Source organism: Cricetulus griseus (genome assembly GCF_003668045.3).
Source record: "Cricetulus griseus strain 17A/GY chromosome 1 unlocalized genomic scaffold, alternate assembly CriGri-PICRH-1.0 chr1_0, whole genome shotgun sequence".
Classification (NCBI taxonomy): Eukaryota; Metazoa; Chordata; class Mammalia; order Rodentia; family Cricetidae; genus Cricetulus; species Cricetulus griseus.
Genome location: NW_023276806.1, coordinates 110,885,013 through 110,900,283, shown reverse-complemented (window position 1 = coordinate 110,900,283; position 15,271 = coordinate 110,885,013). Strand labels below are relative to the sequence as shown.

The 15,271-nt window shown below is 48.1% G+C and overlaps 1 protein-coding gene across 1 annotated transcript in view; it reads left to right on the top strand.

Moving 5' to 3' along the window:
• The first annotated feature begins 855 nt into the window (after window positions 1–855).
• Window positions 856–15,271, top strand: part of Fat4 (FAT atypical cadherin 4) — a 133,483-nt gene continuing 119,067 nt past the window's right edge. The window contains exon 1 of the mRNA XM_027391945.2: window positions 856–7,334. Within this exon, the coding sequence (XP_027247746.1) occupies window positions 2,160–7,334 (5,175 nt within the window). The 5' untranslated portion in view covers window positions 856–2,159. The remainder of the gene's footprint in view (window positions 7,335–15,271) is intronic.

Below are 15,271 nucleotides of genomic sequence, written 5' to 3'. Positions count from 1 at the left end.
TTTCTTACAGCTATCCTCCCCCCGCTCCCCAGACCAAACTGAAACCAAACGTTATTAGATTTCCTTTGGGTAGAAAATAAAATGTCGGGGCGGCGGGGCGCCACCGGGGATCTTCCAAACAGGGTTTGTAAGAGGAAACTGTCCCCGCAGAAGCTGCCATTGTTTCGGCTGAAGCCTCGGGACTGGTCTGTGGACCGGATTCCAGCTGTGAGACTAACCAAGCTGCCGGTGCCTCTCACTTCCTTTGAGGAGTTGGGGGGGCTGCTGGCACCGAGGCCTCAGTGTCCTCTGGACCCGGCTTAGGGCGAAGGCTCATGAGTGGGGGAAAGCTGGGGTTCTGAGGGGTTCCGTGGGCAGCAGCTCGCTCGGGCATTGCCCTTGGCGAGGACACGAAATGGTTAAAGCTCAGCAGCGGCGCGCATTCCCAGACAGGCTTTGCCTAATCCTTCCTCCCGCGTTAACAGACCCTCGCCCCCAGCCTTTCTTTCATTTCCCTCGACCCCCTCCACCGAGGTATTACCAGCCTAACAGCCTAATGGCACCCCCAGCTACGGCCACTAAACTTATTTATTTCCAAACCTGACCCCACCCCCATCTATTCCGCCGCTGCCTCTTGCTGTGATTGCGCCGACGCCGGCCAAGGTTTGACCAAAAGGGAAAATAAATAAATAGAAAGGAGTTGGGGGGTGGTCGCCCCCTTCTTTGCGCCTCCGCCGCGGGGCTCGCCCACCGCCCGCCCACAGCCTCGGAGGCCTCCGTGACGAGCGTCGTCCCAGCCAGTGGCGGCAAGAGGCGAGGGTGGCGGGGACGCCGGGCGGGGCTGTGGCCAATGGGCTGTAGCGGGGCAGGGCCCGCGGGTGACAGGACCAGAACAGGGGAGTGGCAGCCACTGGAGTCCAGGAGCAACGAGGGGCGAGCAAAGTTTCTCAGTCCTGCTCGCGATCGCGGACAGCCCTCCCCCCTCCGTGTGTGCGCGCGTGTGTGTGAGTGCGAGTGTGCGCGCAGCGGGGAAGGGGCGGGGAGAGTGCGAGGGACCCGGAGAGGCAACGGGGGACTCGCTCAGCTCCAGATCTGCCGCGGTGCCACCTCCGAGCCCTGGCTGCGGAGGAGCGCGCCCAACCGGCGCCCCGTGCAGTTGCCCAGCACCTCCGTGTCCCCATCGCCCGCGGGGACCACGACGGAGGGACCCACCCCACCCCAAACACAAAGCCTAGCGGATTACAAAGTGAAACTGACCCGGGACAATAAAAGCACAGATCCCAAGACAAGGGCGAGGCGCTCTCGGGGGCGCTGGTGCCCGCTGACGCCCGGGGAAGAGCCCCTGGCATGGTGGCGGGAGGGGACTCGGTAAATCAGAGCTGCTGCTGCTGCTGCTACTGCTGCCCGACCCCCGAGACGCGGAGAAGGAAGGGGAACCCGAGTTCTATGGATGTACAAATGATGCCGGCGAGGAGGTGAAGGATGCGGAGCAGCGCCTGCGGCAGCCTGGGCTGGACCTCGGGCTCCGAGCAGCGGCGGGAGCAAAGGCAGCGCGGGTCACCCGCGAGAGGACGGAGCTGAGCGCTGCTGGAGACACGGTGGGGACTCTGTGCCCCGCGAGCCCTCGCTACGGAGGGAGGGAGCCGGATCCAGAGACGATCTTCCCAGCTCCCCGGGAGCGAAACCCAAGAAGCGTCTGCACCGCCAGCCAGCTTCGGGTTCGCCCGGCGTCCCCGCTTAGTCTCTGGGGCGCAGCGGCTCTGCGGCCCTTGGCTCGGTCCTGTTCTGCGTCACGCTCCGGGTAAGTCCTAAAGTTTCTGGAGAGAAGTGCGTGCAGTGAGTGACTCCTCAGGTCCCCGAAATCCAGGCCGCCTCTCAACTCCTATCCGCGGTCAGGACGCTCAGACTCGGGATTCCAATCCAAGTGTCTGGAGGCCTGCAAACTTTCTCGGGAGAGCCCAGGGATGCCCCGCCGCCTGTCGCCTCACCCTCCCCTACGCTGCGCGTCTCACCGTCCCCCAGGAGCCTTCTCCTGGGCGTCTGCCCTTCGCTCACTCTTCTGAACTGCAGAGATCTCTGGCCAAACTGGCTTTTGACTGGCGCCACTCAGAAGCCCTCCGGACCGTCCCGTTTCCTTTACCTTGTTTCTCTTCCTCTCGCGGTTCCTGGAAACCAGGATCATGAACTTGGCCGCAAACCCGGCTCCCGGCCGCAGGCGGCTCCCGCTACTCTCTCCATCCCTGTGCCAGCTGCTGCGAGTCTGGGGGTTGTTGTCTCTGCTCCCAGGCCCGGCCCGCGTCCAAGCGGCGGAACAGCGTCAGGTGTTCCAGGTGATGGAAGAGCAGCCTCCAGGGACTCTGGTGGGCACCATTCCAACGCGCCCCGGCTTCACCTACCGGCTCAGTGAAAGCCACGCCCTGTTCGCTATTAACAGCAGCACCGGAGCGCTGTACACCACCGCCACCATCGACCGCGAGAGCTTGCCCAGCGACGTGGTCAACCTGGTGGTCCTTTCCAGCGCGCCCACCTACCCTACGGAGGTGCGGGTGTTGGTGCGTGACCTCAACGACAACGCCCCAGTCTTCCCGGATCCTTCGATCGTGGTCACCTTCAAGGAGGACAGTGGCAGCGGGCGTCAGGTCATTCTGGACACAGCCACAGACTCTGACATCGGCTCCAACGGCGTGGACCACCGCTCCTACCGCATCGTCCGTGGCAACGAGGCGGGTCGATTTCGCCTGGACATTACCTTGAACCCCAGTGGCGAGGGTGCGTTCCTGCACCTGGTGTCCAAGGGCGGGCTGGACCGCGAGGTCACACCTCAGTATCAGCTCCTGGTGGAGGTGGAGGACAAGGGTGAGCCAAAGCGACGGGGTTACCTTCAGGTCAATGTGACTGTACAGGACATTAACGACAATCCCCCGGTGTTTGGCAGTTCTCATTACCAGGCGGGGGTGCCTGAGGACGCGGTTGTGGGCTCTAGTGTCCTGCAGGTGGCGGCGGCGGACGCAGATGAGGGCACCAATGCAGACATCCGTTACCGGCTGCAGGACGAGGGGACCCCCTTCCAGATGGACCCGGAGACGGGGCTCATCACCGTGCGAGAGCCGCTAGACTTCGAGGCCCGGCGACAGTATTCGCTGACAGTTCAGGCCACGGACCGGGGCGTGCCTTCGCTCACCGGGCGCGCCGAAGCGATCATCCAGCTTCTGGATGTCAACGACAACGACCCGGTAGTGAAGTTTCGCTACTTCCCCGCCACCTCGCGCTACGCTTCGGTGGATGAGAACGCGCAGGTAGGTACCGTGGTGGCTCTGCTCACCGTGACCGACGCAGATTCCCCGGCAGCCAACGGAAACATCTCAGTGCAGATTCTCGGGGGCAATGAGCAGCGCCACTTTGAGGTACAGAGGAGCAAGGTGCCCAACCTGAGTCTCATCAAGGTGGCCAGCGCCCTGGACCGCGAGCGAATCCCTTCCTACAACCTCACAGTCTCGGTCTCGGATAACTCCGGGGCGCCCCCTACCGCCGAGGTTCAGGCGCGCTCCTCCGTGGCCAGCTTGGTGATTTTCGTCAATGACATCAATGATCATCCTCCTGTCTTTGCGCAGCAAGTGTACAGAGTGAACCTGAGCGAGGAGGTGCCTCCGGGAAGCTATGTGAGTGGGGTATCTGCCACCGATGGTGACTCTGGTCTCAATGCTAACCTACGTTACAGCATCGTCTCTGGAAATGGGTTGGGCTGGTTCCACATTAGTGAGCATAGTGGTCTAGTGACCACCAGTGCTGCGGGGGGCCTTGACCGTGAACTTGCCTCTCAGATTGTACTGAATATCAGTGCCCGAGACCAGGGGGTCCATCCCAAGGTATCCTATGCTCAGCTTGTGGTAACTGTTTTGGATGTCAATGATGAAAAGCCCGTGTTTAGCCAGCCTGAAGGCTATACGGTGTCTGTTGTTGAGAACGCTCCAGCTGGGACAGAGCTGTTGGTTCTAGGTGCAACTGATGGGGATCTGAGTGACAATGGGACAGTGCGCTTCTCCCTTCAAGAGGCTGAGAGTGACCAAAGGCTCTTCCGCCTGGATCCTGTATCTGGCAGGCTGAGTACTATTTCCTCCCTAGACAGAGAGGAACAAGCCTTCTACTGTCTATTGGTTCTAGCAACAGATCTGGGCTCCCCTCCCCAGTCATCCACAGCTCAGGTAAATGTCAGTCTTCTGGATATCAATGACAACAGCCCTGTGTTCTACCCAGTCCAGTACTTTGCCCACATACAGGAGAATGAGCCTGGAGGTAGCTATGTCACCACAGTGTCTGCAACCGACCCAGACATGGGTCCCAATGGAACTGTTCAGTACAGTATATCAGCTGGGGACAGGTCGAGGTTTCAGATTAATGCTAAGAGTGGGGTTATTTCTACAAGAATGGCCCTAGATAGAGAAGAGAAAACAGCCTACCAGCTGCAAATAGTGGCCACTGATGGGGGCAATTTACAGTCTCCTAACCAGGCCATAGTAACAGTCACAGTGTTAGATACACAAGACAACCCACCTGTATTCAGCCAGGCTGCTTATAGCTTCGTGGTCTTTGAGAATGTGGCCCTGGGGTACCATGTGGGTAGTGTTTCTGCCACCACCATGGACCTCAATGCCAACATCAGCTATCTCATCACTACTGGGGATCAGAGAGGTATGTTTGCGATGAATCCTGTCACGGGACAGCTGACCACAGCAAGTGTGATTGACAGGGAAGAACAGTCCTTTTATCAATTGAGAGTAGTGGCCAGTGGGGGCGCAGTAACAGGAGACACCTTGGTTAACATCACAGTGAAAGACTTGAACGATAATGCCCCGCACTTCCTCCAGGCAGTAGAAAGCATAAATGCGGTGGAGAACTGGCAGGCAGGACACAGCATCTACCAGGCCAAAGCTATGGACCCTGATGAAGGTGTCAATGGCAGGGTGCTCTATAGCCTGAAGCAGAATCCCAAGAACCTATTTGCTATCAATGAACAGAATGGTAACATCAGTCTGCTGGGTGCGCTGGATGTCCACGCTGGCTCTTACCAGTTAGAAATCTTGGCCTCTGATATGGGTGTCCCCCAGCTCTCCTCCAGCATCATTTTGACCATTTATGTCCATGATGTAAATGACAACCCACCAGTGTTTGACCAGATTTCCTATGAGGTGACACTTTCTGAGTCAGAGCCTGTCAATTCCCGATTCTTTAAAGTACAAGCTTCCGATAAAGATTCTGGGGCAAACGGGGAAATAGCGTACACCATCACAGGTGGGAACACTGGGGATGCCTTTGGCATATTCCCAGATGGTCAGTTGTATATAAAAAGTGAATTGGACCGTGAACTTCAGGAGAGATATGTGTTACTGGTTGTTGCCTCTGACCGGGCAGTGGAGCCCCTAAGTGCTACTGTGAATGTCACTGTGATTTTAGAAGACGTGAATGACAATAGGCCTTTGTTTAACAGTACCAATTACACATTTTACTTCGAAGAGGAGCAGAGAGCTGGGTCATTCGTAGGCAAAGTCAGTGCTGTGGACAAAGACTTTGGGCCTAATGGAGAAGTAAGGTATGCTTTTGAGGTGACCCAGCCTGATTTTGAGTTGCATGCCGTCACTGGAGAAATCACCAACACTCACAAGTTTGACAGGGAGTCACTCATGAGGAGACGGGGGACAGCAGTGTTCACCTTCACAGTGATAGCCACAGATCAGGGCCTTCCTCAGCCTCTCAAGGACCAGGCCACCGTGCATGTCTACATGAAGGACATCAACGACAATGCTCCCAAGTTTCTAAAAGACTTTTACCAAGCTACAGTATCAGAGACAGCGACCAATCTGACCCAGGTCTTAAGGGTGTCTGCCTCAGACATGGATGAAGGGAGTAACGGCCTCATCCATTACTCTATCCTCAAAGGAAATGAAGAAAGACAGTTTGCCATAGACAGGTTCTCTGGTCAGGTGACTCTTATAGGCAAGTTAGACTACGAAGCAACCCCGGCTTATTCCCTCCTCATCCAGGCAGTGGATTCAGGGGCCATCTCCCTCAACTCAACCTGCACTCTAAGCATTGATATTTTGGATGAAAACGACAATACTCCCTCTTTCCCAAAGTCAACTTTATTTGTGGATGTTTTGGAAAACATGAGGATCGGGGAACTTGTGTCCTCTGTTACTGCCACTGATTCTGACTCGGGTGTCAATGCAGACTTACACTACACTATCACGGGGTCGAACAATCATGGGACTTTCAGTATTAGTCCAAACACTGGGAGTATCTTTCTGGCTAAGAAGTTGGACTTTGAGACACAGTCTTTATATAAATTAAATATAACAGCGAAAGACCAAGGGCGGCCACCTCGGTCATCCACAATGTCAGTGGTGATCCACGTGAGGGACTTCAATGACAACCCCCCAAGCTTTCCTCCAGGAGACATTTTTAAGTCTATAGTAGAGAATGTACCTCTTGGTACGTCTGTCATTTCTGTGACAGCTCATGACCCAGATGCGGATATCAATGGACAGCTGTCTTATGCCATTATCCAACAGATGCCCCGAGGCAATCACTTTAGCATAGATGAAGTCAAAGGAACCATCTATACCAGTGCTGAGATTGACCGGGAATTTGCCAATCTCTTTGAGTTAACAGTGAAAGCCAATGACCAAGCTGTGCCGATAGAAACCAGGAGGTATGCTTTGAAAAATGTGACTATTTTGGTGACAGACCTCAACGACAATGTTCCAATGTTTATATCACAAAATGCTCTGGCTGCAGACCCTTCAGCCATGATTGGCTCTGTCTTGACTACCATCATGGCTGCAGACCCAGATGAAGGTGCTAATGGTGAGGTGGAGTATGAGATAGTCAATGGGGACACAGACACCTTCACTGTGGATCGTTACAGTGGAGACCTTCGTGTGGCTTCTGCATTGGTGCCTTCCCAGCTCATCTACAACCTCATAGTATCAGCCACAGACCTGGGCCCAGAGAGGAGGAAGTCAACCACGGAATTGACTGTCATCCTCCAGGGCCTTGATGGACCTGTTTTCACACAGAACAAATACATAACCATCTTGAAGGAAGGGGAGCCCATCGGTACCAATGTCATATCCATAGAAGCAGCTAGCCCCAGAGGGTCAGAAGCTCCAGTGGAATATTACATTGTCTCTGTTCACTGTGAAGAAAAGACTGTTGGACGTCTCTTTACCATTGGACGACAGACTGGTGTCATTCAGACTGCAGCCATTTTGGACAGGGAGCAGGGAGCATGTCTCTATCTGGTGGATGTTTATGCCATAGAGAAGTCATCTGCCTTTCCCAGGACACAGAGAGCAGAGGTAAGAGCTTGTATTCCTTTATTATTTGCTCTGGGTGGGCTCTTTATAATTGTTTTTGTCATTGTGCTTACTCTCCATGATTGAACTGGGTTTTCATGGCTACTTTTATAAACAGGGAAAACTTACACAATGTCATCCACTGACAATTTCAGAAGATGCAGCTATAATCCAGGTTACAATAAATAATGAACTTAAAAAATAACTTCAATGTCCTTTTGTAAGGCTACTGACAAAGCATTTTCCATCTGCAGAATTCAAGGCCATTTGCATGAGCAGAATCACTGTACTAACCTAGACCTCTTCCAGTAAGGAAATCAGCTAGGGGACGGACAGTCTCAGAGTTAAGAAATCCCTGCTCCAACGTGAAGAGTTTTGCTAGATCTCTGAATGGGTTAGATTTCTGAGTTGGGTTTTGCTGGAGCCTGCGTGGCAGTTTACATCAGGCCAGCATTGACTTCCCCATCCTCAGCAAGCTTGGCAGATTCTTTATAGACAGTGAGTAATCTCAGTGTGGTGAGCCAAGTTTGTGGAGATTCCTGATTTCTTCTTCCTGAGGGGTTTACAAACTACCTGCTGGCATAGAACAAATGCTTCTCTTTCTTCCTAAATTAACTCAGGTAGCTGTGAACAGTTAGGTGTGAAGTTCCACTCTGACTGTTGGGATAAAAGTGTGTTTTTAGCTGCTGTGGTGCAGGCGCTTGTCCTGTCTCCAGGTGGGAAAGGCTACTCTGTGCACAAGTCAGCCCAAGCCCAACCCCCAGGGGAGCAGACTGAATCTTTGCCTCCACCCATCCTATTATCGTTGTTGGCATCTTCTCAGTTAAGATCCTTCATTCCAGGGCTGTATGAAAATAGCTAAGAACTATACAGCCTCCCTCTAGAAAGCTGTTTGGTACTTTCTGAGTTCCCCCTCCTGCTTCCCACTCCTCTCCTAGATGTCCTAGCGTCTGCCCCTCAACCAAAAACTCAAAATATCAAACGTGGTTTCTGATGCCTGGCAGGGATCCAAACACAACATGGTGGTGAAATTGAGGCTGCTGTGTTTATTTGCTTGCTTTTCCCTTGGGGGACACCAAGGATGCTTTCATTTTGAGTGCTTGTTTTTATTATTATCTTCTGAAATTCCCTGTGATTATTTATTTTTTTGTGATAGCTAGCTGTGTGCATCCTATGGATGGGATCAGAGGGCACTAGTGCTCATTGGAGATATAATTCCCAATGGTGATGTAATTGTAAGTGGTTTTCAATTTTTCTTTACACATCTTTGCCTGAGAGGCTTCAGAGACAAATTGTGTCCTTATGCCCACTTAATTCTTTAAAGATCTTAACATCAGAGGTCTTTGATTTGGATAAGGTCATGATTTATGCATAAATCATTATTTGGTTTGAGCTTATTCCATCTCTCACTTCTCACTTTCTTCTCTGCAGTTTTTTTTTTCTGAGATGAATAGCCTTGATTAGTTTGAAAACCAAAATATTTACTGAAGGCTAGCAATTAAGTCTCTCTGGATAATGGCTGAATTTGTTAAACAGATGACGTGATTAGGTGTTTATTTCACTCAACTGCTTTTATTAGAGGAGTGCAGAGCATGGGAAGGAATGCTCATGGGTGCCATTAGAAGATCCACCATGCCTGTGATTTACCCATCCAATAAGGGAAGAAATGTGCCAGATAGTGATGCCTCTGAAATAGGCATGTAGGCTAAAATAATTACTATTACAAATAGGAATGGAGACAACATGATGAATGTATCTTTAACCTCTTTCAGACTTCCTGTGTCCTCTGCATTGACAAACCAAAGGAAAACTGAGCTGAGGACTATCAGTCTGTCTCTGTCTCTGTCTCTCTGTGTCTCTGTCTCTGTCTCTCTCTCTCTCTCTCTCTCTCTCTCTCTCTCTCTCTATGTATACCTGTATGAGAGTATGAGTGTACATGTTTTTTCTCTCTCTCTGGCACACACACACACAGAATGGGAGAGAGACAGAGAGAACGTACATGCACCCATGTATCGGGATACCCTCATTATACTAATGTGCTGAAATTGTAAACCAACTTTGAGTTCCCAAGTTACAACCACCCCTGAAATTTAAACCAAATGTTTTATTTGTTATTTCCAAAGAGTACTGAAAGCAATAGTTTGTAGGTAAAATTTATGTTATTATTGATTGTGTTTTTCCAATATGTAAAGTGAACTGTTTTTTTTCATTTTGCTCAATTGGTTCATTATGATTCTGCAAAGACAATCTGTAAAATGTGGATGGCAGGGGTGACTTATGCATTGTTCCTTTCCAGGTTCAGATTTTTTTTAAACATATTTGTCTGACCTGGTAGGGGTCTGGGCTGCTTGCTGGGGACTCAGGCCAGTGTGTCACAGTGCCACACATTCTGTGTGATGAGAGATTGGACGATTGGCCTGCATTCTCCTGGGATGGGCACGGGAGGTGTACCTTTGATATTGCTCACTCTGGACATTTGCGCAATGGACATATTCTCTACCTCTGACTGTCAGAGCTGAAGCTTGACAGGGCTAGGAATGCCTCCGAAGGCTGTCTTCTGTAAAATGTCAATTAATCAATTAAAATTTAGAAATCTGTTTTATTTACAAACTTGCAGTGTAGGGTCTCAGTTAGGCATCATGATGACGCAGAACTTTGTTATATTGGTCTTTTTAAAATTTCAGTTTCGTTTATTACCGAGCATGCTGTAGGGGCTGCAAACTTGTGACTGCTGAGTAACATGGTAGGAAAACCAAGGTCAGAACACAGCTTCCCTTTGAAAAGTGAGTCCAAGAAAATCTGCGGGAAGGGACGGTGTTGGTAAACTTGACCTGCCAGCTGAATAAGGGCAGAGACTAGTTATTACCTCTGCTCTACAGACTGAATGAGGATTGTCAGAAATTCAAAAGAACAGAGGTACTAAAGGTTGGTCTGACATAGGGTGACTGTGTGAGGGTAAGGGTGCTTCACCCAACCAGGGTCACATATACTGCTTTCCTGGCTACTGGCCTCTAGGCCTCTTTGTTCTTCTGAAACTCCTCAAGGGCCTCCTGGTTAAGGGTGTGCCTTAACTATCTTTATTACTTGTGGTGACTTGAGTGAGAGCTATCCCCCATCGGCTTCAGTATTTTGGAACTTTTAGGGGGTGGAGCTTTGGTAGAACAATCACTGGGGACTGGGGAAGGCTTTTCGAGTGTATGGCCATGCTCCATTTCTTTCTTGTTTGCGTCTCTGCTTCCTGTTTGCACTTGAGACATGCTGTCTCAGCTTCCTACTCCTGTGCCATGCCTGTCCATCACAGTGGGCTTTTATCCCTCAAGACCCACAACCAAGGGAAACGCTTTGTGTGTAAGTTGTGTTCAGTCCTGGTATTCTATCTCAGCCACAGAAAGGTAACTGAGGTAATAATTTAACAAAGCAACAGAAAAAGAAGGACACTGATTTATTAACATTACATGGAACATGATACTCTCCTTTGTTTAAAGATGGTACATGTTCAGTCTTGAAAATTTGAAGTAATGGTATCTCACATTTTAAAATTCTCTTTGGCCATGACTTGCAGAATACAGGAGGAGCCTGTGACTTTTTTTCTGGTTGATAACAATGTGGTGTTTTTGTGTTGTTTGTTTTTTCAATTAAAATCTGATATAACTCCATTCTCAAACAGGTAGGTTGAAGAGGGTAATGGAAAAGTATTTTGGTTTGGTTCGCTGTTCAGGTGATTATTGATTTTACCAACCAAAGAAGGACATTACCTTGGGACTTACTGGCAACACAGCAGGAAATCAATCAGTAGATTTACCTGTGTAGGTATGTGAAAATCTATAGTCTGTGCTGCCTTCCAAATGGAGCTTTGCCTATTTAAGATGTATCTCTGCCATTTGTAATTCAGAAAACATTGGTATAAATGATGGAGACTGTCAGGCAGGATTTTTTGATAGTTTGTTTTATGAATTTCAAATATGCTTATTTTAAATGATGGATAAATGAATGTTCAGAAGAATGTGTTTTGTGTGTGTATCAGTGTGTTTATGTATGTGTGTGCATGTATGTGTATGTGCCTAAGTGTGTTTGTGTGATGTCGGTATATGTGTATGCATGTATATTTGCGTGTGAATGTATCTATATGTTTTTATATGTATGTATGCATGTATGTGTATGTATGTTTATTGTGATGTAGTCAAGCATTGCTACTCTGTTAGTTTATTACATAACAGTTATTTTCCTGATGAGGGTTCTTAGCCCACACCTCCTTTATATGTTTCACAAAAACATTGTATCATCTGCAATTGTGGTTGCCTTGTTGTATGTTAAGTCTCTTGAAATATGTTCCTCTTAATGGCAGTGGTGTAGTTGTGACCCCTATCTGACCATGTCCCCCCCAAACACAACAGACTTCAAAACTCCACTGTACTCTCCTCTTGTGCCATCAACTCTCAGGTGTGAGGGAGGCACAGAGATCATGTGGCATCAGTGTGTGCTTGGTGATTTCACTCAGCCTCACACCCTCCAGTAGATTCCCATGGATTCATGGGTCTACAGATTTCAGTTCTCACTCTTTTGGCAACCATGCATTGTCACTGCACATGAGTCATGTGTTCTTTTCCACCCATCCACTGATGCTCACACGGGCTGGTTGCTTTTATATCCTGGCTACTACAGAGTGTTCAGTCAACACGGATGTGCATTTGTCTCCCCAATGCCTGCATTTCCTTCTGTCTGGACACATCCAGTGATGGGTCACTGCATCTTGTGGCACTTTTCTCTTTAATGTTTGTACAGAAATTTCCCTAGTGTTTTCTATGATGGAGCCACCAGTTCTCTTCCACTGCTATGGTTCAGATTTTGTTGGCTTGTTCCCTATGGTGTCACTACTAAGGTATGGTGGAACCTTAGAGAGGTGTAGCTTAGTGTGTGGGGAGGCATTTAGGGTTTTCATGACATCCTTGAAGGAGGCCATTGACCATGATCTCTTCCTCTTCCTCTTTGTTCTCTGGCTCATGATGTAGCCAGTTCACTCCACCATGCATTTTTAATCCAATCTGTTGCCTTACCACTGACCCAAATCAAGGATGCCAATGGGTCATGAACCACAACCTCCAAAACTGTAATCCAGAATAAATCCTTTATCCATTGGTCATCCAAGGGCTTTTGTTATTGTCATGTGAAGCTGACTAACCCACCAACCAATGGTGTATGTGAGTAGATTCTTCTAGCCTCTGCAGCACTAGTCTTGTTTTTAGATGGTGACCATCCTAACTGGAGTGGAGTGTCACATCATAGCCTGGGGTCATGTTTGCCTGAAGCTCTTCAATGTCAACCATTCTTTACAGACCTGTTGGTCTTCTATCTGTACATCTAATGGAGATGTCAGGATTTAACTCTGTTGTTCATTTTGATGCTATTGACATGTTTCAGTTTCTCACATATTTTCATCGTTAACCCCTGTCAGATTCCTCTGTAGATTTTTCTCTTACTGTGTTGGTCATTTCCTTCATTCTGAAATATTTTAGTCTGATTTGTATGTGCTTGATTGTTTATTATTTTATTGTCTGTTCTTTTGAGCTTTCAATAAAAAAGATGTGATGCGTGATCCCTATTTTGGAAGGAAGTTCGCTGTTTTATTCTAATGTTCATCTTGAGGTCTGGCCTTTCCTCTTCAGTCCATTTTTACATGATGGGGAATGAAGGTATAGCTTGACTCACGCTGCATATGAATAAGGCTTTTCCCTAGCACCATCTGCTGATGACCCTGTCTCCTGCCATGATGTGTTCTTGCAGCCATTTGGTATTGCAAGTCAGTCCATCAGCAGTGTATGGCTTTGCCTCTTCACTTGCTGTCTTTGTCCAGTGATACATGCATCTGCGTTTATGGTGACACATGACATTTGGCTTGCAGAAAACTCTTTACATGTATTGACTCTCAACCCTCCTGGGGATGGTTAGAAATTATTCAAAGTTCGTCTTGTTAGCCCAAATTTTACCACCACCTTTGTCAGTTATTTTGCTTGAATTGCTGGGCTCCCTTCATTCATTCTAAAAATGAGTGGTTTCTTTTGATGGCTCCTTGTAGTGGAAATGGGCTTCCCTAGACAGCAGCTTCTCAGGCTCGAAGTGCAGTCAGACAGAGCCTTGTTTTACACAGCCCCAGTCTTCAGCTGGGTGCAAAGCACTGATTCTCTATGCACATGACTCCCGGGTAACACAGAACACAGGTAAGACATTGAGACTGGAAACTGCATATAGTGCAATCAATAATTGCACTGTATTCTAAAGGACATTTTCCACTTTTTAGTGAAGTTGGCATTCAGGTTGACTATGAGTCCTGAAGTGAATCTGATGTTGACCTCTGACCTCATGCATGTGAACATATCCAGAAGAACACCTATATATACCAGCCCAACCCTTACATACATGTTTGGACTATATTTAATTAAGACTAAAATGAGCTTTAGCCATTGGATAATCTATTAATTATCCCAATGAATCCATACTGGTTACCAAGGGAAGATGGAGAAGCTGGGTGCTGGACAGTAAGTTAAAAAGTGGTTTTATTCCAGGCAGTTTAGAATTAGAGTTGGCTCATGTTAGATGAGATGTCTGAAGATGCTGGGCATGGACCTGACTAAGAGGAACTAAGGCAGCTGAGATGAGGATTAGTGGCTGAGGTGGGAACAGTCTAGTGATGGACAGATGTAGGCTTCACATTCAGGACAGGAATAACTGGCAAATAAGAGGGGGCAATGTAGATTTGAATATTCCTCAAAGTGTCTCTAAAGTAGAATAGTACTTATTTATTTATTTATTTATTTATTTATGGATTTTTTTTTTCAAGACAGGGTTTCTCTGTGTAACAGCTCTAGCTGTCCTGGAATTCACTCTGTAGAACAGGCTGTCCTTGAACTCACCGAGATCTGCCTGCCTCTGCCTCTGCCTCCCTAGTACTGATATTAAAGGCATGTGCCATCACCATTCATGATTATATTTCCTAATCCCAGAATTTTAGTAGTCTGTGTAAGAGCAGCCCCATGGAGAAGAGCAGGATACAGAAAATGAAGACAAGTGGGAAAATTAATTATTACATCAATCTCCATTATGAAATATACACACATGAGACAGCAGAATGGCTCAGTAGGTTAAAGTACTTGTTCCTTACCCTGTGACTTGAGTTAGATCCCATGGACAGCAGAGAGAACTGGCTCCAAGGTTGTCTTCTGACTTCTGCCACACACTGTGGCACATTCCACCCCCCACACTAATAATAATAATAATAATTACAATAATAACAATGATAATACATATGTAATGATCTATTGGCCATATGCTCCTGTTGTACAAGGGTGGGCTTTCCCCCTTATGACATAATTAGACAATGAAGTCATGATGATAAACAGGGATTTAATTGGCAGCTAATTTACATATGGTCAAGATCTGGCTCTAGGTCTTCTTCCTGCATTTAAGAAACACCTTGAGTAAAAACCAAAGAAATTTCCAGTTTAAGGAGAGATCAGAAGCCACTTAGAAACATGAAGGACAGTGGCGTGACCGCAGCCTATGAATTTGCTCCCAACAGCATTCACCCCTGTTACTCGTTTTAAGAATGACTCATTTTTTAAACATCCCTTTCAGGACATGCTTTGAATAAGTTGTCTATACTGCCCACTTTTGTTCTATCTACCTCCAATGTCATTTCTACCAGACCTGAATAACAGAACAACCTTTGATGAAACTGTTCTTACCTAGGCGACCATGATGTGCACACCGTCCATCACATAATCATTGTAGGTGCGCCTCATATTTAATCTCCTCAAAGTCCATAGCCCTAGTTATTCCCTTCTGTTAAATGCTTCCATGTCACTGAAACTTATAACTTCGTTGTTTCTTAGACTAACTCCCCCCTTCCAGTTTCTCTCCATCTTCTCATACCATGAACATGGTTA